Source organism: Pseudonaja textilis, chromosome 4 (genome assembly GCF_049901715.1).
Source record: "Pseudonaja textilis isolate UNSWEBS1 chromosome 4, rPseTex1.2, whole genome shotgun sequence".
Classification (NCBI taxonomy): domain Eukaryota; kingdom Metazoa; phylum Chordata; class Lepidosauria; order Squamata; family Elapidae; genus Pseudonaja; species Pseudonaja textilis.
This window is the reverse complement of record NC_141993.1, coordinates 55,584,498-55,606,008: the sequence shown is the minus strand read 5'-3', so window position 1 is coordinate 55,606,008 and position 21,511 is coordinate 55,584,498. Positions and strand designations below refer to the sequence as shown.

General features: G+C 35.2%; 1 protein-coding gene across 5 annotated transcripts in view; it reads left to right on the top strand.

The window, feature by feature from the left end:
* The window catches only part of EPHB1 (EPH receptor B1), a 387,419-nt gene that overhangs the window by 330,501 nt on the left and 35,407 nt on the right, over nt 1–21,511 (top strand). For all 5 annotated transcript variants that reach the window (XR_015743549.1, XR_015743550.1, XM_087933101.1 and 2 more), the window contains 3 exons: nt 6,380–6,502; nt 15,594–15,841; nt 16,460–16,675. Coding sequence is in view for 3 of the 5 variants with exons in the window: in XM_087933101.1 (XP_087789227.1) it covers nt 6,380–6,502; nt 15,594–15,841; nt 16,460–16,675 (587 nt within the window). In the remaining 2 variants the exon portion in view is untranslated. The remainder of the gene's footprint in view (nt 1–6,379; nt 6,503–15,593; nt 15,842–16,459; nt 16,676–21,511) is intronic.

The following is a 21,511-nucleotide window of genomic DNA, read 5'->3' as shown; positions in this document are numbered from 1 at the left end:
TTATTTCTTTAAAAAGATAACATGAGCCTAAAATGTAGAGGAGAACATCCTCATTATTATTCAAATGGATAGACCAGAGTATGCTACTGTATCATGATAGTAAAAGTTAATCAAATGAACATTGAAGTAGAACAGAATTAAAGCTTCATAGAAGCTTTTGTATTTGTTGACCTTCAAATTGGTTCCAGCATATTCCTAAGATTTTGAATGTAGTTATCTGTAAATTCTATTTGAAATTATATAGGCCAACATAGTTTGCTGTTGGGAGTCTAATGATTTTAAACAAACTAAAATCATTTTCATAAGACCAATATGAATAAGAATAATAGCTTCTTATCCATGTCTCTATAATTAATGTGGTAAATATGAAAATACTGTAATACCTAACTACTTCCTTCTTTCAGATTATTATAGGCACTTTTTTAAATTGACAAAAATGCATAACTTAAAGTTTTAGATCTATCAGTTTACACTGGTGTATTAGCTTCCTCACTATTTCTGTGATCAAAATATCTGTTTTTAACTAAGCTGAAACAATATTATATAATTGTGTTTCTAAAGTAAACATAAGACTGAACATGGCAAGAGATATGAGGGTCCAAAGTGAATGATATGGAGATGAAATGATGCTGATAAATATCTGGAATGGAGTTTTGATGAGTAGACTTTGAAGAAACTGCAATCAGCTAGAAAACATTCTACTTACAGTGGGCAATCAATGGGTTGTTCCTCTGAAATTTTGTGCTATAACTGTGATATTTCCAAGGAATGATTCCAAAGAGAATGCTACAGCATATGTCATATATTCTTTGGCAGAACATATTTTAAATTATATTTTGATGCAACTTCAGGCAAGAAATAGTTTAAAAGGATGTGATGACCGGACAACTTTCATTCCTCATTACCATTACCTATTTTCAGTGTTTGTCCTATTTGGAGCAAAGAAAATAGGGTGTGAGAGATTTGTGACTGGCTTTCAGCCTGATTACTTACTTTTCTGAATTAATAATGAGAGATTTTTACAAGAACCTGCAGCATGGTTGAAACTTGTTAACGCTTTTCCGTGGACATTTGTTATGTTAATGCTTTTCTGTGGACGTTTCGTAATGACATATTCTTTCCCCAAAGTAGCAATGTCCAATAGAATATATTTTAACTAAAGGCAGAAAGGTAGATCCAATCTCATATTTTCTAAATCACTAAGCTTCTAATCTCCCTGCTTTTACTTTATTTTGCTCTAGTTTTTTTAAAATAAAGTATAAGGGAAAAGAAAACAGCCAGGTCATCTTCATCAATATCAATGAAATTGTCATGCATAAAAGCCATCATCATTGGCCATGCGGTGATTGCTTGACTCTATTAGCTTTAGTCAGATATCCCATGATCAGTAAAGAAATTGTATAAAATAAGATCACTTTCACCTTGATAGTTAACTGATATATGTAAGGAATAGATAGATTTTTCACAATAATGTTATAATTAACTTCATACTGGGAAGTTTTCAGCTATTATTCATAATTTCATTCCTAAAGTTTAGGAAATTTAGGCCCAGCCAGAATCTGGATGAAAAGCTTTTTTTTTTTTTTTTTTTTTTGAGAAGCTCAGATACCCTATCAGGAGTGTCAAACTGGCAACCCATGGACTAGAAGTGTCATGCATAGGCCATGCCCACTCCAGCTCTGTGAAGGGGAAAAATATCATGAAATGTCAGGTGACAACAACATGGCACTGCGAGTTTGACACCCATGCTATACTTTGATGGAAATATGGGGTGCATAATGAATTAATATATGAAATCAACACTTCCAAAATAACTAGAAATGTTGTCAACATATTTATAGTATTATGAACAATTGAATTGAAAAATGAATTTATATAGTATACATTAAAAAGTAAAATGTTAGAGAAATGACCATCAGGCTAATGGTGATCAGATTACTCAAGACCCTAAAATTCAGATTAATTGGCCAACAACTGGAGCAGACTGAGCTCTTTTTATGTAAGTATGGATAGATGTAAATGCAAATGTTGGCAAAAACTTAAGTGTTATTTATATATCATCTTTATTATTTTTACAAGTAACTCAAGGCAGCAAATACACACAAGATACTTTCCTCCTATTTTCCTCACAACAACAGTCCTGTGAGGTTGATTGGACTGAAAGAGTGACTGTCCAAAAATGACCTAAATCAGGACTTGAACTGACAGCCTCCTGCTTTCTAGCCTAATGCCTTTATTACTAAACCAGACTGGCTGGCTGTTATTGTTTGTTGTCTGTCTATTGGGTAAGATAGTTTAGTGTGACTTTTAAATGGATTATGTTTTACTTGTTTCTATTTTATTCTTCAGGCTTTCAAAGGTGACCAAAAATGTAAGAAGCATATCGCTGGGATAATATTTCTATATATGCAGTACTGTGTCACCATGCATCAATACAAAAACATAATTTAATGAGAGTATCCATCTCAAGTGGCTATTGATAATAGCATGGAAAACATACTGCACAGAATTATGAACATTTTTTTCATTGGCTATCTTTGTGTCAGGTTATAGTCTTTATATCATAGATAATCTTTATACATTTTACATTCTGATATATTTGCACGCTAAATGTATCAGAATAAAGAAAATTAAGATGTGTAACTCTTCATTCACAGAATGGTGGCAGGGAAGAAGCAAAGTGAAAGCCTACAGTGATTTCCAGAGAAAGTTACAAATTAATGCATATGTTAAAGATTAAAAATCTGGAGAGTGCAAAAACTATAACAAACATATAAATTACATTTATGATCAAAATTCTCATTTATATTTTCATTTTCTGGAAGGTATTTTGTTGAAAGTTGGAGAGTCATAAACAAAAGAACACTGAAAAGTCCAGATTTCATGACCCAAAGAGTCTAAAGATTTTTTTTCATGGTTTAAATATTTGCTGAAATAAAACATTTTGCAAACTCCAGTAGGAATATTTATAGAAGAGAATGAAAATACTGTAGACTGTTAATATTATATTGTTTTGTTATCAGTTATTGTTAAGTAGCCATAAATATAGGATATTGCCCTTAAAAAGCCCTACATAATCTAAAATTGAGGAAATACATCTTTCTGTTGATTACCATCTGTTGGTGATACAGAAGTCTGCAATCTTTGAAGTACCAAAATGTTTTCCTTTGGCAGAATGGAGAAGCTGCTAATTCTCAGCATGATAAAAGAAGAAAGCTTGTGCTATCAGTTAGAAATATGCATCAGTCTATTCTCTATCATTAGTACCAGAGTTGTTGCATGTAGCCTATAATTGCATAGCAGGATGTTCTTTTCATCCTCTGATCTTTGAGCTTTCATTCATGCTGTGCTAATTATGTCAGCCCACCTTTACCCCCAGGGTAGTTCCAAACTATGGCAAATTTTCTTAACAAGTTCAAAGCCATTTATCAGTTGTGCATATACCTTCTCCCTGGCCCTTCAGTCTATACTGCTGGGCATTTAGAAGCCACATTACACTTGCAGAAAGTATGCCGGTACTATGTTACAAGGTCATTGTGTCCTCAAATTGATCACCTGAATTATATGTTCATTTTGCTGTTCCAATCTGTAAACCAAATTTGGTTATCATCTTGTAACTTCCTTTGTAATTCTGCTAGAGAATTAGCTGCACTTATAAAAGTATTTATGGAACAGTAAAAGTCTATGTGATAAAGCATTTATGAAACAGTCAAAATAAAGATGACTTCCTGGCAAGTTTTCACTGTTGGCAATAGAGGAATCCAGCTTTGGACCAATAGTTTATTCAGATTACATCAGATTTAGTGCTATAAAATTAATCCAGTAATGAAGGAATTGATCAATTAGTATAGGCAGGGGTGGGATTCAAATTTTTTTAACAACCGGTTCTGTGGGTATGGATTAGTTAGTGGTTGTGGCTTGGTGGTCATGTGACCGGGTGGACGTGGCCTGGTGGTCATGTTATTGGCTGGGCGTGGCCAACTCAACATCACTCACATCGAGGCACGCATCTCCTCACCTGGCCTCTCATGACTGTGAGGATGCTGCAACAATCGTAAGTGTGAAAAATGGTCATAAGTGACTTTTTTCAGTGCCGTTGTAACTTTGAATGGTCACTCCACACAAGCAAAGTACCAGCAAATGAGGGGGAAAAAACTCCAGAGAAGTTCCTGAGACAGGTAGTCTATTCCTGCCAAGAATGTAATAAGGGGTAATGAAGAGGCAGTTTCTGTAAGCAACACCAGAATGTTTCCTTCCTGCCTTCCTTACAGGATTAGGCGAGTAATTTCTTCTAACAACCGGTTCTCCAAACTGCTTGGAATGTTAACAACCGGCTCTAGCGAATAGGTGCAAGCTGGTAGAATCCCACCCCTGAGTATAGGGTTTGATCACTGCATTAACTGTAATGCAATCTATATGTTTCAGGTCAAAACTGGACATTAGTATGGTGGTCCTTCTTTTCTTTCTTATTCTTTTCTCTGTTCTCCTTATTATCTTTCTGGTACCTTTTGGTTACCTACAGGCCAACTGCTAAAGTTAGAGAGTTAAGAATTACATGTGGCCTATAGATTACTGATTGCCTATTCCTATAATAACATCTGAAGCAATTGGTTGAGATATCTAGGCGTTTTTGGTTCAGACTAGGTATGTTTAACTTGAGAAAAATCAAAAATATTTTAATATTAAATGAGATCATCCAGAATACCTGAATCTTTTTGATTGAGATTCTCTGAAAATGGCATTTTTTAATTTTTAATCTGATGGAAGGTAAAAATCAGAATTATGTGCATCTGGGAAATTAATATACTATAGTTTAATTATATAAAGCCACACTCACCCACATCTATTGAAACATGGCCTTGAAATAGCATTCAAACAATATCCATAGGCTAAGGGTAGTCCTTTGACTGAAGAGTATGAGCCATCCTCTCCTAAAGCATATACCATGACTGGTGATTTTCCCTGTTTGGAAAGCTTCCAATCACTTGCAGAAGCCTGACATTTGAAGCTCATAACAATCATCTAAATCTTGCAGTTTTAGTTGCTTTAGTAGTATTTTGAAAAGGGAATGGAAGACTTTTGTGGTCTAGAAAATAGTTCAGGAAGATATGAGAATCTTAGGTTTTTTTACCTAGCCATTAGCAGAAATTTTTTTTCACCATTAATGATACCTTACACTTGTGTGTTCTTAGATGCATATGTTTCACTATAAAATGTATGTACTTCTACTGATATGATTTGTATTTCTGAATGTAAGATCTCTCTTAAGATTTGCGAAATAACAAGGTTTCTACCCTTCTTTCAAAGTCCTTTTAGCACTCTCAGATCATTCCAGTCATGTCTGATAGAGTTTTATCAGCTACAAAGAGAATCATTTGGAGAAGGGTAAAAGAAACCTGAAGAATATTTATTATGGAGATTATATTTTATTGTTTAGATGCTCACCAGTTTGTAATTGCTACATTCTGTCAGTAGCAGTCACAAAACAATCAAAAGGTGTGCTGAGTAAATAAAAATGGATTAAATTATGCATTAAGAGAAGTGTCCTAAATCTGATGCCATTTTTCCTACAGAACTAGCAAAGTAGTTTTGCTGCATAACTTTGCTCTTATGAATTGAACAAACAAGACTTATAAGAAGACTTTTAACTCCAAGCAGCAAGCTCATCAATCTGAATCAACTAGAAAGCTTTCTAAAACATTAAATTGTTGAAAAATGATTTTATTCTCTTTTTTTCAGTCCTCATTTTGTCTTTCTATAACTCTACTTTTAAAAGAGCACACTAATAGTGTTTTTAGGTACTGATTGTATTTTATCTTTCTTTTTTTAGTTTTGTTTTCAATTTCTCAAGGCAACTTAGTTTTCCAGAGTAATTTCTTTCTTTCTTCTCTCCCTTTTTCTCTTCCCTTCTCCTTTCACTCATTTTCCTTCTTAGTTTGCTTCTATTTCTTTCCCTCATTCACTGCTATGGCACAGCCACCCCTCACAATCAGAGGGAAGCAGAAAAGGCATTGGGCTAATAAATATTGTTCTCTAGCTACATTTTTTTTCTTTGACTTTCTTGCTAATGGACTTGGTATGGCTTCAATAAGTAAAAATATGCACCCATTTTTGGATATAATCTATTTCTTGCTCCTGATCCATTTTATTCACATGCCCTAAATTTCCAGGGAGACTGCAAAAGAAAAGTAGAGAATGATATAAGAAAGGATTGGAACAGAAGGGATAATGAACTGGCCAACTCAGAAAGAGATCCTGGATTAAAAAAAAAACACCAGGGAAGGAAGAAGGGTTTAGCTTCAGGGTGCTATTCTATCCTCCTCCCAGAGGTGAATATGATTCTTTTTTCTCTCTCCTTTTATCCCACTAAAATGAGAAGGCTCCCCTGGAATGAAGATCTACATTGATCCTTTTACATATGAGGACCCCAATGAAGCTGTCCGTGAATTTGCCAAGGAAATTGATGTGTCTTTCGTGAAGATTGAAGAAGTCATTGGAGCAGGTGTGACTCTTTTGCTAGTGGGCTGGGGCCACTCCTATTTTATCTTTTCCTTCCTTTTCATTTTTCCTCCACATTGGATATTCTCGTTCATTCAGCTCAATTATCAGTGGACTGGCTATTTTTTTTAAAAATGAAGTCTAACTGTATCTTCTGTGATTGAAGAGGCTGTGCTTAATTAATTGACTCACTTTAATACATTGTTGTGCTCCTAGGTTTAATTAACAATAAATAGGTTGTGCAATTGTTCTCTAGTTTATGGCATCCCTCTATTCATTAGAGCAGCAATCTCTACCTTTTAAAAAATTAAGAAAATTCATAGAGACAAATTAAACAAACTAAGCAATCTTCGTTTTTGTTATACAAAATCTATACTTTGCATAAAAGTAATTTGCATAAAATGTGTAAATTGTAGGATTAATTAATTATAAAATTTATAAACCACTTTTCTTTTTTTAAAAAAATGCAAAGTGGTAAACATTTAAGATATAAAATTATAAAAAAACAAATAATTATAGGACATCTGGCAAATAGGTAAGTAGGACATCAAAATGTCCAGGTTATAATTTTTTTTTAAATATATTGTACACACAGCAGCAAGAATGACATCTAATATTTGTAAAATTTTACTAAGTATGTTAGGTGACACTAAAGACAAAATCTGCCTCAAATTAAGAACTCTGATATAGATATTTTGAATACAAGGTTTGGTTACATGAAAACAAACAGTTTATTAAAAAGATCCTGGTTTAGGCATTTTAGGGTCTTGTCCACAAGACCTTGGAAATGGCTAACCTTAGTCACCTTATTTCAGGCAATTCACTGACTTTTTATACTATTGTAAGATACGTTTATTTAATGTTAGGACTCGTTGACAGTACATCCTTGGTGTTGCTGTACCTATATCATTTATTTTTATTTATTTATTTAATTTATATTGCTGTCTATTCGCCCATGGCGACTCAAGGTGGCTTAAACAATGTAAAACCACATTTAAAACAAAAATAAAAAACAATAAAAACTAACAAAAAGAATCAAATAAATTAGTAAAGTACAATAGAACAAAATTTGGAATTTTTTTTTTTTTAAAAACCAACTCCCACTCCCCTCGCCGACGACAGCTGATCATATGAGCCATTTGATGGGCTCCATCCCTCTCTGGGTTCCCCAAGCCCACTGGCAAAACCAGGTCTTCAGTGCCAAAGTGCTAGAATGGGGCCATTCTAATCTCGGGGGGAATGATAACAGCTTTAGTAACACATAAATTTATTTATATGTGTTACTTACTCTTAAAACAGCAGATATGTTTAAATCAGCAAATCTGCAATCAACTTTCAGGGATGTTTTAATCTGATTGTTGCAGATAGTACCCTAAAAGCCCTAGAATCAGTTCTTTGATTCAGAAAATATAATGCAGCTGTAGAAGGCGGTATCTTCTTCTTTCTGGATGAACAAAGTTATTTGGTTTGAATGTCTACATAATATAACAACAATAATTCTGGAATTACAATGAGGTAAAGCAACCTAAAGTCAATTTAGTTAATAGTTTAAAAAGTATTGTCAACTGTAAACAAAATATTTTATATCTAGTTCAACTGAGAAGAAAGTATATTTACTCCATAGATTTCAGATGGGTTATTAACTTAGTTTGAGTTAATAAAACTAAGTTGGCATATTTAGGATTTTTCACAGTGATGATTTAAGTAATCCAGATACATAATGTTGCTTAAAAAGATTTGAAGCATTTGATGGTCAGCCTGTAGTCTACTTAAGGCTGTATTCTTTCTAAGAATCCCCATACTATATTTTTATCTAATATTTAATACTGTCCTGGAAATGATCCAGAATTTATTTTTTGCTAAGCTCATGCATGCATTTCTGGAATTAGCCAGAAAGGTTTACATTTGCTTGCAGATTTTAGTTCCCATTTTTCCATTCTAGTATATGTGAGCTTTCCTGTTACTTTTTGATCTGTTATATTTTTTTCTCTCATGTTCTTCAACTCAATTTCTTTAACCAGATACTTAAAAATGAATTAGTTGCTTAGTCATGACCAATTGCTTTATTGTTTTGTTTGCCTTCAGCATTGCTTTATTCATTGAATCTTTTTCCATTAAAGGTGCTTCCAGATGAAGATGTTTATGGACACCAAGTAGACTGGATGGCATGTTTAATATTTGTATTTTAACATGGTGGTTTTCAGGAAACTTACAGCATCCAAATGGGTGACAGTTACGGTGCAGCATTCTACACTTCTGTGCTTCTGTCCTTTTTAAAATATATATTTCCAAAGGTTACTACTGTTCTAATCAGAGCAGTTTTTATCTGGAAGTATCCTTATTTCTTTCTCTCTCTGTCTCTCTCCCTTTCTGTCTGTACACCAGACCCCTTATCATTGCACAACAGGTGTCACCTTCCTGTTTTCTAAGAAAGATGGAGGAAGATGAGACAGCTCACAAGGAACTGAGTATAGGACTCAAAGAGCAAACCTATTAAGTTCAATTGTATTTTTCTTCTATTTATGTGTGTTGTAAATTTTTATCTTCCTTGACTTCTTAAAATTTCTATAATTTTGGTTGTTTTTCTTTAAAAAAAAAATTCACTGATGTTGTTCACTTTATTGGGTCTGTTATGTTATCTGAATCCAAACCTGTTTTTTTTAAATAAGTATCACAAAGTCAGTGAGTCTCCTATGCATTTTTATTTATTTAATAAAATCTCAATCTGTTTTCCAGCATTAAATAACTCCAATACTTAGAATTATAGAGTGTTGAGGACGTTGGAATAATCTGCTTTAAATTCAATGGAACTTTTTGCTAAATCAGTATTTAGCACTGTGGGATAATAGATAGAAGTCTTCTAAATTAATCATCCTAAATTAATAAATATTTTAACTATTAGCAAACTAACTATATATTCAGTAACACTGAGATGATTGAGAAAATATGAATAAAATACTAGTGTCAGAAGGGTAGCCATTTTAGATTTTGAAGCAAAAATAAAGTTGCTTTTTAACTAATTTATTATTCCACATGTTTCTTTGTGCCACAATCAATTTTGTGAAACAATGAATGAATATTTCATTTCTTCGAGTCCTCTGTTGCTGACCATAAGGTGACAGGCCTTTATAAAAGGATTGACAAAGAATTATTTCAGTGCAAAACAGTGGAATTGGCATCATAAAAGTTAATTGTTTTTTAGGGATTAAACAAGAAAATCCCAATTACTGGTTTGTTTAAGTCAGTTTTTTAACTTTAAGTTTATTCAATGGGTACACAATACTACATATAATTTTTACATTTTTTTGTTCACAAGATGAACAAATAGATATACATTGAATTAATACAGAGTAGTCACCTTGTTAATTGAGTTCATCATTCACAGCTGATTGTTGTGGCTTTCAAATTGTAGGCTTATAAAATGCTGTGGGAAAAGAAGCCACATATAGTGGAATCTAGACAATATAGCTGGCTGCAAGAACATGGCTTTCTTCTCACTAGATAAGAGGAATCCAGTAAACTCATGTTTTTTTTTTCTGAATGTTGACTTTGAAATACATACGATGTGCACATGCACAAAGCCCAATTTGAAAGCTGTCCTTATTCTTGTCAGGAGTTCAGCCCTTCATATATACTGCATGCAGCACATGCCAAACCATCTTGTTTTTATCTGGAGCAATACCACATTTTAGCTCACAATTGTCCTATAAATTTTTTTCTTTTCATTTTTCTTTCGATTCCATCATCTCCCCCTCCTCCCATGGCCTTAAGATATTTTGGGCAAGACATTATCTCTTAGAAAACCTTTGGTCTCAGTCTTAGAGTCTTAAAGATTCCATTTCATAAACACCAGCATTATGGAAGTGAATTTCCTTCTCAGCTAGGAACAGTTTTTGCCTATTCTGCCTTGGGGAAGATCAAATGGTAAATTCTTGTAAGCACTGCAAAGCAATTACTAAACAGGCTCACTGCTATTGTTTGTCCCATTTGTGAGCTGTTTTGGGGGAACAAGTGTTTAGAGTGGCAGACTCTGAAAGTACTCCTTTATCTTTCTTCAAAGCTCCTACCAGAGGTCTCAGAGGTTGTCTAGGAGCTCTTGTCTATTCTCAGTCATGTTCAAGCTCTCTGTCTCTGGTAGAAAATCCACAGCCCTCTGCTATGCTGCCATCAGCACTTGATAAACAACCTAAGCTTTCTAAAAGAGCTGCCTTATTTATTATGACACAAAAAGAATATTGTGGTTTCCCTAATACAGATTCCAGCAGCTATAGGTCCTTTTTCACCCAGATCTACATTTCTAGAACCTCTGTTTCAGGAACCACTGATCTGAACCATCCACCCCCTTTGCTGTCCCTCAAACAGTTTTAGAAGGAAACATTTGTAATAAGCCTTCTCTGAGTCTTTGTTTTTCCAGGCTTTCAGACAGCTCAATCTAGATCCATCCCAATCTGTATCTCAAAGTGATCAAGATCAAAGTTGGTTACCTTGCAATTATGCATCTTATGGTGAATGCCTGTCCTCAATTTTTACTGATCCCATAATGTCCCATTAGATTTATTTTTTCTAGGACTGGCCATTAGGTGCTGATTCCAAGCAGTTGTGGTATTTTCCTTCATCTAAATACTATTGTTTTCCTACTCTGTCTTTTTTCTTTCAAATCAACCCATGACTTGTAACTTTCTGTGACATTACTTTTATTCTGACAGATTTTTTCTGTTCTTCAGCACATTTCAAGGGAAGTGAATGAGTTACCAATCATGCAATGCTACTTCCTCAAATATTGCTGCCTTTCTTTCAGTCAATGGTTTGATCCGCACCTTTTGGTGTTCCTTATTCTCAAATTAGTGTAACTTTCATTAACCCTTGGTTAATGGTAGTCTCTGTAAGATATCTTTAGATATGTTTACAATATCTCTTTGGTTCTGTTGGCTTCTTCATCTGTTTAATTGCTCAGTCCCTAGGCTGGGGACTTTCCATATTATGAGCAGTTTTGCCCAATTATGCAGGCTCCAGCAAGTTAAACCACCATCTTAGACCGAGAAGAACCCAATTGGATGTGACTGCTTCTTCAGTCTTTATAACAGTGATTCTTAAACTACAGATAATTAGTCCCAAGAAGATAATTTGGGCATATCCTGGGGATAAATGGGATAATTTATAATTGCTTGTTTGTAAGTCAAATATTCAGTTTGGAATCAGTGCTTCTGAGAAATTTGTGTGTAAGAGTCATAGGGAGGAAGGGGGCAAGGAGGATTAATGACATTATTTAAGCCTGGAAAAATGGGTAATTTGGTCAAACAAGCTAAGACTCCCTGCTTTGTAGTTATATTTCTAGACTTGCTGAAGACCAACATTCATGAGCTAAACTGGTCACTGGGTCATTCACTTTATAGATCCATCTTGGCATCTGAAAATCAAGGTCTTTGTGGCTATACTGTTCATAATTGACCCTAAAAGACAGAAACTACAGACAGCTTTAGTATTTTCAATTTCATTTCTAAGAATAGATGCTGCTCACTCCAGACAGAATCTCTTAGTCAGAGACTGCCTTTAGAGAATATTTGCAGAACGTTCTTTCCACATGAGATGGAAGGGGACTCAGAGATGAATATTTTCTTCAGAAACTTTCATCATATGGAAAACTCTGTCATTGCACAAAAGATCTGTGTCTCTACTTTTTATATTCTAGAAGTTGTATCTGTATCTTTCAAAGAGCATTTGGGAGTACACAGTACAGGGCAAATATACTGAGATGAATGGGGGCAAAAACATTTACAATATGAATACAAATGCTAATAAATTAAAAATGATACAACATCAGACCAAAATAAACAATACAGCAGAAGTAACATATTCCAAAAGTAGAAGTGAATATAACAATGGTTTGGTGTAATTCTATTTTTAACAACTTCTGAAAACCAATAAGGAGTGGGGGCAACCTGATCTCCAGAAAGATTATTTTTGAAAAGCAGCACTTTCTGACTTTGGTTTCATCTCTTGTAAGTTTGAGACAACAGGCACCCCCCTCTAGATTATCTGGTAGGTCAGGTCATTTCCAGTTACATTAGATGGTCTTGTAGGTAGCCAGGTGCCATGCTATAAAGGGCTTTATAGGTCAAAACCGGCACTTTAAAACTTACTTAGAAAACAATGGGTAAATAGTGCAGACTTACAAAATAGTGTTATTTGTTTCCAATATCTGGTGCCAATAAGTAAACAGACTGCTGCCTTCTGGACTAATTGTAGTTTCCATGTAGTTTTTAAAGACAAGCCAGGTAGAATGCATTCAAGTACAATTCAATATTTGCAGCTCTGATCCTACCTGAGCATAAATGCCCCTGATCAAATCTTACATCCTTTAACTAGTTATTCCAGAATAGCTTTTCCAAGTTGAGCTGCAATTCCTGATCCTTTTGTGCTCCTATCTCTTCAAACACCAGAATTTTTAAGTGCTGGATAGAATTAGTTCTTGCTGTGGTTCAGAAGCTGATAGATTCAGGGTAAACATGGTAGAAACAGTTGTTGGATCTGCCTCATTTGGATCTGGGGGAACAGAGTCTGCTGTTGCTTTGCCCCCCCTGGTTCTCCATCCATCCAAGGATATCTGAGCTCATAAGACCAAACTATAACAATTGAACAGATTTGCTACAAAAAGAGTGTGTAAGCATGCCTTTCTGAGGTTTTGCACAGCAACCTTTCAATGACACAGTATGTTGCCATTTTCAAGAAGGAAATTCCAAGGCCTATGTTACATCTTCAACATCTTAATTCTTCAACCTGCCTTTCTTCAGAATCATTTCAATATCATTATTTCCCTCTTACAGCAAAGTATTTATTCGCATATCCCAATTTTCAAAAAGTCTATTTTTATCTCTTTATAGTGTGCTATCACTATTTTTTCCTTGGCTTTAGAGTTAATGGTTACATGTACTAATTTTGATGATATCAAGTACAGTACTTAGAGGTTTTTTTTTCACCTAAGGGCATCACATCTATTGCATTGTATCATCATCTCCATCTCCATGGTACAGTATCTTCTTTCTAGATAACTAGAACTTAGTTGGTCCATCATGTATCATGATTGTGGGGCACATTTCTCATGTGCTTCTCTATTTACAATAACTTGAGATTTGGGTTCAGCTATTAGAAGTTTGGCTTCATTTAATCATTATGCATTTCTGGCAAGTTTAAAGTCACAGTACTTTTTTATAATTTTATTCCTGAATGATGGTCATCATCATCCATGTATCTATATGCAGGTGCAAGACACATCTTTCTTCTTTTTACATCTGAAGTCACATAGTAAAGATGTTTTCATATATTATTGAGCTAAGGATTTGGCATCCCATCTCCTTTGAGGAGTTCTTCAGAGGTAGAACTGCCAAGATAGAAATAAAAACTGCTGTGGTTTCTGCTACATAAACAAGGTGGTACAAGGTTCACCCCCACTTTTACATCTCACTAAATAACCCATTACCTCTCAGGGTTATTTTATAGATATTTCCTTACCATATTCTTCAATGTCTTCAATAATGGTACCACTTCTAATGTACTTGAAAAGCTCTTAACAACTCAGGAAGATATTCAGAGATTTTGAAAGTAGCCTATGTTGAATTATACAATACAATCAAACATCAACTTTATGTATTATGTATTATCTCAAAACATTTATTTATCAAATTTTTACATTGCCCGTGTCACCTAAGTGACTCTGGCAACTTACAATTTTTTTTTAATCAATAAAATGGTTTATGATAATGTTTGTCATTAAATTTTTCACTTTAAAATTTCAAATCCATAGTAGTAACAGGAATGATGCCTGAATAATGTTTGCCTTCTGCTTAAACTAAGCAGCATCATTCCAAAGAGACTAGTATTTATTTTTGCTCTTTCCAAATCAGCTTAAAGATTAGGTACTTCTTCCCAGTTGCTGTCCAAAAGTATTGTGGCCAAGTTTTCTTATGAGCTGACTAAACAACACTCTTCCCACATTCAAGATGGCAAATAGGCAGGTACTCTTAATGCTATCCTTCCTCCAAAGCTATGGTAGGCAGCTAATAGGGCTCAGCCTTTACTTTCTTTCAACACAAATGCTACTTTTAGAGGCATGTCATTGGTTAGTTCTTTGGTTGGTCATCATATGACTACCAAATGATTCTGATGCTAACAGAACTAACTTGTTCGTGTATGTGAAATATAGATACCACAATGAATAGAAAATATAATAGAACCTATAATTGAAATTATTTGAAAATTATTTGAATGGTTGCCAACTAATTCACACAACTGGCTTTCTTACTCCACTTGATGTTTGATGTTATCTCAGGAATTGAGATTCAGTCAGAGCCATGCTTGGCCATGTCATGGTTCAGGGGACTAACTCATTCTTCTTTAAGCACTTGAAGATTCCTAATGGACTCTGGATAGGTGCATAACCTGTATAGTTCATCTTTTCTTTGTACAAGTGATCACTGTGGATAATTCTCACTGTCTTGTATTTCTTCTTTTTACCATTCCACTCCCTGCTCACCTTTCCCAAAACAATTGCTTGTGTGTAAAATATTGCATTCCCTTGATTGTGTTCCATGAATCGCAAAGGGCTGTACAGCAGTAAATGTGTTTTTCTTTGAGGTTGCTATAAAAATTATTTGCTATTTTAATTTAGTTATTTTTTTTTCAAAATGTGTACTTATACATATCTGTATGTCAACACCACAGTGTAGCAGTTAGAACAACGGTACACATAGTTAAGAAAGGGCTAACTGATAAAAGTATACTTATTTCATAGCTATGGAGAAGAAATACTATGTGCCATTTCACAGTAAGAGAGCATTTTCCTCTTTTGCACAACTAGTGAAGCTACCAAAAGTCTTACTTATGTGAAGTCTTTAAAAATGCAATACTTTTAATAAAACACTGCCTTTTCAAAGCAATATTTATAATATCTTGGGAGAAAATAGTAGTCCATACATAAACCTCATTTAGAATCATCTATTATTCAGAATCAAATTTCTTATATAGTTCTTATTAACCTCTCCTTTTAAAATGCGAAATTGACCAGAATTGGTTTATAACTCACATCAATTCTATTATAGGAGAATTTGGTGAAGTTTATAAAGGGCGCCTGAAACTGCCTGGCAAGAGAGAAATTTATGTGGCTATTAAGACATTAAAGGCCGGCTATTCTGAAAAACAACGGCGGGATTTTTTAAGTGAAGCCAGCATCATGGGTCAGTTTGACCATCCAAATATTATTCGGCTGGAGGGAGTTGTCACAAAAAGTCGGCCAGTGATGATTATCACAGAATTTATGGAAAATGGAGCCCTGGATTCTTTTCTACGAGTAAGTACAATAGTGCTTTTAAGTGATAATAGATTAGAAATATCTAATGAGATAAGTTGCTATTTATTGTAGGGATGGTGCAGATTAAATCAGCGCCTTATAAATTAATAATTCTAAAATAATGTTTAGAACTCTCTCATTCTTCTCATAATGAAATCACATAAGTATGTCTTGAAAGAGTCCACATTTTACTTCTTCTTAGCAACTTTAATTGTGAGAATTGAAATACAACCTTCCTTCCAGTCACTGGCCCTTCTGCTATTAGGATATGATTTTTCTTGGTTTTGGGCAATGAATCTGCTGGTATTTTTGCATATCCTCTTAGCTGGATATTTTATTCTTCAGCTTTTAAAGTTTCCTGGTTTTTTTTCTCAACACTTTCCTTCTTTCCCTGAAATTTTATATAGTTCCCGTTTCTCTCTTCTTTATCTATTTCTTTTGCTCACTTCTACTAATTTATGCCTATTCTATTAAATTCCCCCAAATTGGCCTCCCTCCATTTCCAACCATTTATTTCCTTCTTTATCAATTTTGGGGAGACTTCTATTCCCAGTCTGTTTTCTAGTTTCTAGACATATGAAATATGTTCATGTCTGTGTTTATTTTTTACTGTTACAGCAAAATGATGGCCAGTTTACAGTCATTCAGCTGGTGGGAATGCTTCGAGGGATTGCAGCTGGCATGAAGTACCTTGCAGAAATGAATTATGTCCACCGTGATCTTGCAGCCAGGAATATCCTGGTCAATAGCAACCTGGTCTGTAAAGTATCTGATTTTGGCCTCTCTCGCTACCTGCAAGATGACACATCAGATCCAACTTACACCAGCTCTTTGGTAGGTAGTTTGCATGTAAGAATGTCTGTGGAGCCTGTGGGGATTAACAGGTGTTTTCATTAATTAGCTTTCAGCCTCTTACAATAATTTACATGCTACATTGGTCAGCTTTTTCTAATTATTTTATTAAATGGCCCAAATTGAATATATATTTTAATCTTTTATCTATGGTTGCTAATAGAGGAATGTTAATAAAGAAGGCCAAAATTCATTTGAACACATATTGCAAGTGACTGTCCTGATCTCAAGTAGGTATGATCCAAAAAAAGAAAGAGATTAGGTCTGCTCTAAGGATATGGGAATTAAGCCATGAACAAACAGGTGATCATAGCAGATGGCAAATCCAAGGGAATAACAAAATAATACTTATCATTAGGACTTGTGATAGGCTCAGCACAGCAGCCACCAAGAGCCATTCAACTAAAAATGAAATTTGTGAAGACACTGTAAATCTGTTCTTCCTGAAACTTACGTTATTTCTGAGATATCATACAGTTTCCTTTGTCACATCTCAGATTGTCAACAGCTCATTAAATTTAGATTTACATATTGCAAAGTATAATGAATCTCAGTGGTAAGATGGTATTGGCTATGACCATGATGTTATTACCATTCATGTATACAAAGTGTCCATGGGATTCTTTCTCTGCAATAAAGGCAATAAATGGTCTGCTCAGAGCAAGTATGCCAAATGGAGTTAAAATTATACTGCTAAAAACAAAGCAAACCAGGCTTCCTTATTCTTGATTTAAAATATGGGTTAAGATAGGTCTCTTATCTAAGAAAGTCACAACAATAAACTTCGAAATCATAACAATTTTAGCAACCTATTGAAACATGTTTGCGAGTGACTTAGGCAGTTTCTCCTTACATTTTCCTAAGATCAGCTGATGGTGTCTACAAACATGGCCACTGTGGATGAACAACAGCTATTGGTTATCAGCAGGTTTATTTAGTTATCATGATTGCTTATTTGGTTTCTGTTTTTGTAGATTTCAAAAAATACATTTGAAATGAAGCTAATGGATAATCTAATTTTGCATACTCTATACTTGAATCAAAGGGACACAGTGATTCAGTGGCTAAGACTCTGAGTTTGTTGATCAGAAAGGTTAGCAGTTTGGCGGTTTGAATACCTAGCACTGTGTAATGGAGTGAGCTCCCATTACTTTTCCCAGTTTCTGCCAAACTAACAAAAAACATGCTTTGAAAGCATGTAAAAATGCAAGTAGAAAAATAGGGACCACTGTGGTGGGAAGATAACAGCGTTCCATGTACCTTTGGTGTTTAGTCATGTCAGCCACATGACCATGGAGACATCTTCAGACAGCACTGGCTCTTTGGCTTTGTAACGGAGATGAGCACTGCCCCCTAGAGCCAGAAATGACTAGATGTATGTGCGAGGGAAATCTTTATACTTGAATCATCCTATATTTAAACAGCCTGTCAAACTGTTCTTTTTTTAAAAAAAAAACTCTAAGACAGGGATACTCATGAACTACTACCACTCATGAAGTGCTGTACTCGGTTTTATTACTGTTATTATTTGCTTCCTAGTAATTTCAGATAATATTGTTACTATTATTGGGATATGTGGGTCACGTTTTTGTCTCACTTAGGAAGATATTAAAAATTGAAAATGATGCCTTGGCCTTGCAAATGCTTAAATCACACTTTTTAAAAAATCTTTAGCCTTCTGCCCCTCCAAAGAAAACAAACAGTACAGCCATGTTTTGGGGTAGCAATGGTGATGAATTCTTTAAAGACTGAAGTGATTCAAAAAGCCTTTGAGGAAAATGATCAAAAATTCCCATTACAGATTGTTCCATAGAATATGATGGTGGTAATCCAGTGGGCCATGATTTGCAGCCCTTTCCAGATAAAACAGGAGCACACTGAAAAGTAATCAAACATGTTGTTCTAGGATCGTTTCCCTTTTTGGGCTGGTTTAAATAGTCAACATTAGTGCAGCCCATCACAAGGAGTGGGGCTGCCACCTCACAGATTGTTGAATTGACTGGCATTGCTCTTGTCTCCTCTTGGCCCTCCATGTTCATGGATCAGGAGGACAGGGTAGTTTCTCCTCCTTATCTGCACTGGCCGCTGGCAGCTCAATCTCTGTCTGAAGCCTCACTTATTGTAGCTGTGTTTCTATCTGGCTGCACTCAGTCAGTACTAGTCTGGTCGCTCCAACTGTGACTGCTCCATTGAGCTGGAGCTTGCTGCTGCCTATCAGAGTCTCCGGTCACCCGCAACTCACTGTCACATCTCCCCTGGAACTGGCTCATCCTCCTCCTCCAAACTAGCAATAATCTTCTGCAAAGCTACTAAAGCAGTCCAGTTAACAAAAGGGGAAGTGCCTTGCTGTGTAAAGTTTGGAAGTAGCATTTTTCCCTAGCATTGTCTAAATTGAAACTAAAGCCCACAACTAGTATCACTGTTTCCAGCAACTAAAATAACAATTCAGAAAAAAGGAGAAGCCAAATGGCATAAATTATTATAAATGTTACAGGCCCCCGAAAACCCATGTTTTGGTGGAATTGGTAGTTCTGCAATCATTAAGTGATGTTACTTTACACCAAGAATTTTAGCAGTGAACAAGCAATCCAATGGCTCAACTAGAAAGTCTGTTTTTTCTCTAAACTGCATTTGCAGTCCATTTAAATAAATCAGTGTGAACTTCAATTGTCCATTGAACATAATAGGGTCTCTCCTACATCTGGAGAAAAAGCAGATTTTTATCATCTGTATTTTTATAGTAAATTTATGCCCCAAATGGCCTTTCAAGCAGCTGGAAAGCGATGCAGTGCTTGCAATTACATCATTGCTTCCCATGACAGATTCATACTTCTGCTCTTTGGGGACAAGAGAAGAGCCTTCAAGCAAATGTCTCTTTTTAAATGGAGCTCTTATTATAATGGCCAAATCTGTTCTGCCATCCACTTTTAAAAAGGACATGAAAACCAAAATAACTAATTTTATTCAGAGTAAATGTTTTATTTTATTTGTTTTCCCTTTTTTATATTAAGCTTCATTATGCCATGAATGTTTGATCTGAAAGCAAGATCATTGAAGAATGAAACCAACCACTATTAACTATTACTTATCTCTCCTTAGTGCTCAATCTGTTCAGGTGATATGATACTCACCTATTAACCATTATGGCAAAAATAGGGTTTGAGAATTATGTTCCCTGTTGGGATAGTAAACAGATCAGCCAAAAAACAAATGTTTCTGCTCATATCTTAGAGTAGTGCTCCTTAGTTAATACTAGCAAAAGAATGAGTAACCTGCCCATCTTTCCCAACTTGCTTCTAACTATAGCAAACCTTACCTGGCACCTTTTATTTCCAGGTCATGAACGACATAGACTTAGGTTACTTTCAGCTGTTAAAACTTGTTTTGATGCTGTAGCACAACAGCCTCATGGTATGTAACTTATGTTAGGCTTTACCACCAGCTAGTTTGGAAGGAAGTGTGTGGGAACAGAGACAATAGAGATAGCATAGGGATCAATAATGGGTACAGCAAATTTCCTGCCAAGATATATTTTTTTTGCTGGCTGCAGAATGGATGGACAGCACTTCAGTAAAGCAATGGGAAGGGCTGTGAATCTAATTTCCACAGTCCTCTTACAAGTAATCTTCTGACAAGATTGACACGACTCTCTCCCAGGCAGTGTCTGCAGGCAATTCTTTATACATTCTCCCCATTTTCAGCAACCTAACTCCTGACAGAAGGAACAAAATTCAACAGAGCTGGGCTTGGTAACAAACTTTGCAAACTTTACTAAGGTTCTGGGTCCCCCCTCCCCTTATTTATTTTTGTTGCATAGCCCTGCTTCTAGTATAGAACAAGTACTCCCTTGCCTGCTCAAATAATGGCTTAAGTACAACACAGTTTGGATAGTTTTATCATCTAGATTCACGTTTCTCAATTTCATCAGCTTTTGAAATGTGTGGATTTCAACACATGCTGGTCAAGGAATTGTGGAAGTTGAAATCAACCTATCTTAACGTTTCTGAAATTGAGGAACATTGATCTACTTATTTGGGTTACATGTTCAGTGATGTTCAGGTAAAAGTGATGACTCCCAGGCTTTGAATTAACTAAATTTACTGATTCAAGCATATGGCAACTTAAATCCTTTTCTTCTGTCTGGAGCTATGACTAACTATAATTCATTAATACTTCTAGTGTAATGCAATGTACAAAAGCATAAAACTATTTTTTGCATTAGGAAAAATGTTCAAACTTGTCTTTCTTGGCACTTCATTCAAGCCATAGGTTTATCCTCCTTTCTAATACTGATCAGATTTGGTGATTGGTGTTTAGAAATGTATTTTGAATTATAATGAAAGGGTACCTATATTAGTTATTACATATCACTGGCAGTATATAATTTTAAGTGCAGAAACTGAAGCACTTGCTTCATCTGGTATGCTTAGCAAATTGTGATGAGCTGTCATATATGTGCCAAAGGCAACCCCAGTTCCTTGCCCTTCCTTTGGTATCTTTCTTAGGGGAAAGTGCCAGAAGCAAAAAAAATGTTCCATGTTTCACAATACAAACAGCCAAGGGTGAGGAAGTGTCACTCAGGATAAAACCCTGAAGACCATTGTTGCTACTTGATATGCAAAGAGGTGCAAGGAAACAGCTGTTGCTGTCAGCCTTTGACGTCTGCTGTTGGGCCTAGAAGTGGGAGCACACCTACATATTCTCTGAAGGAAACATGCTGTCCTTTTCCAAACACTTGCTTGTCCATTGGCATTCATGAGCATGAGATTTCGTTAGCTACTGTTTATGCTGAACACCACAGCTGGAATAAATGTCACA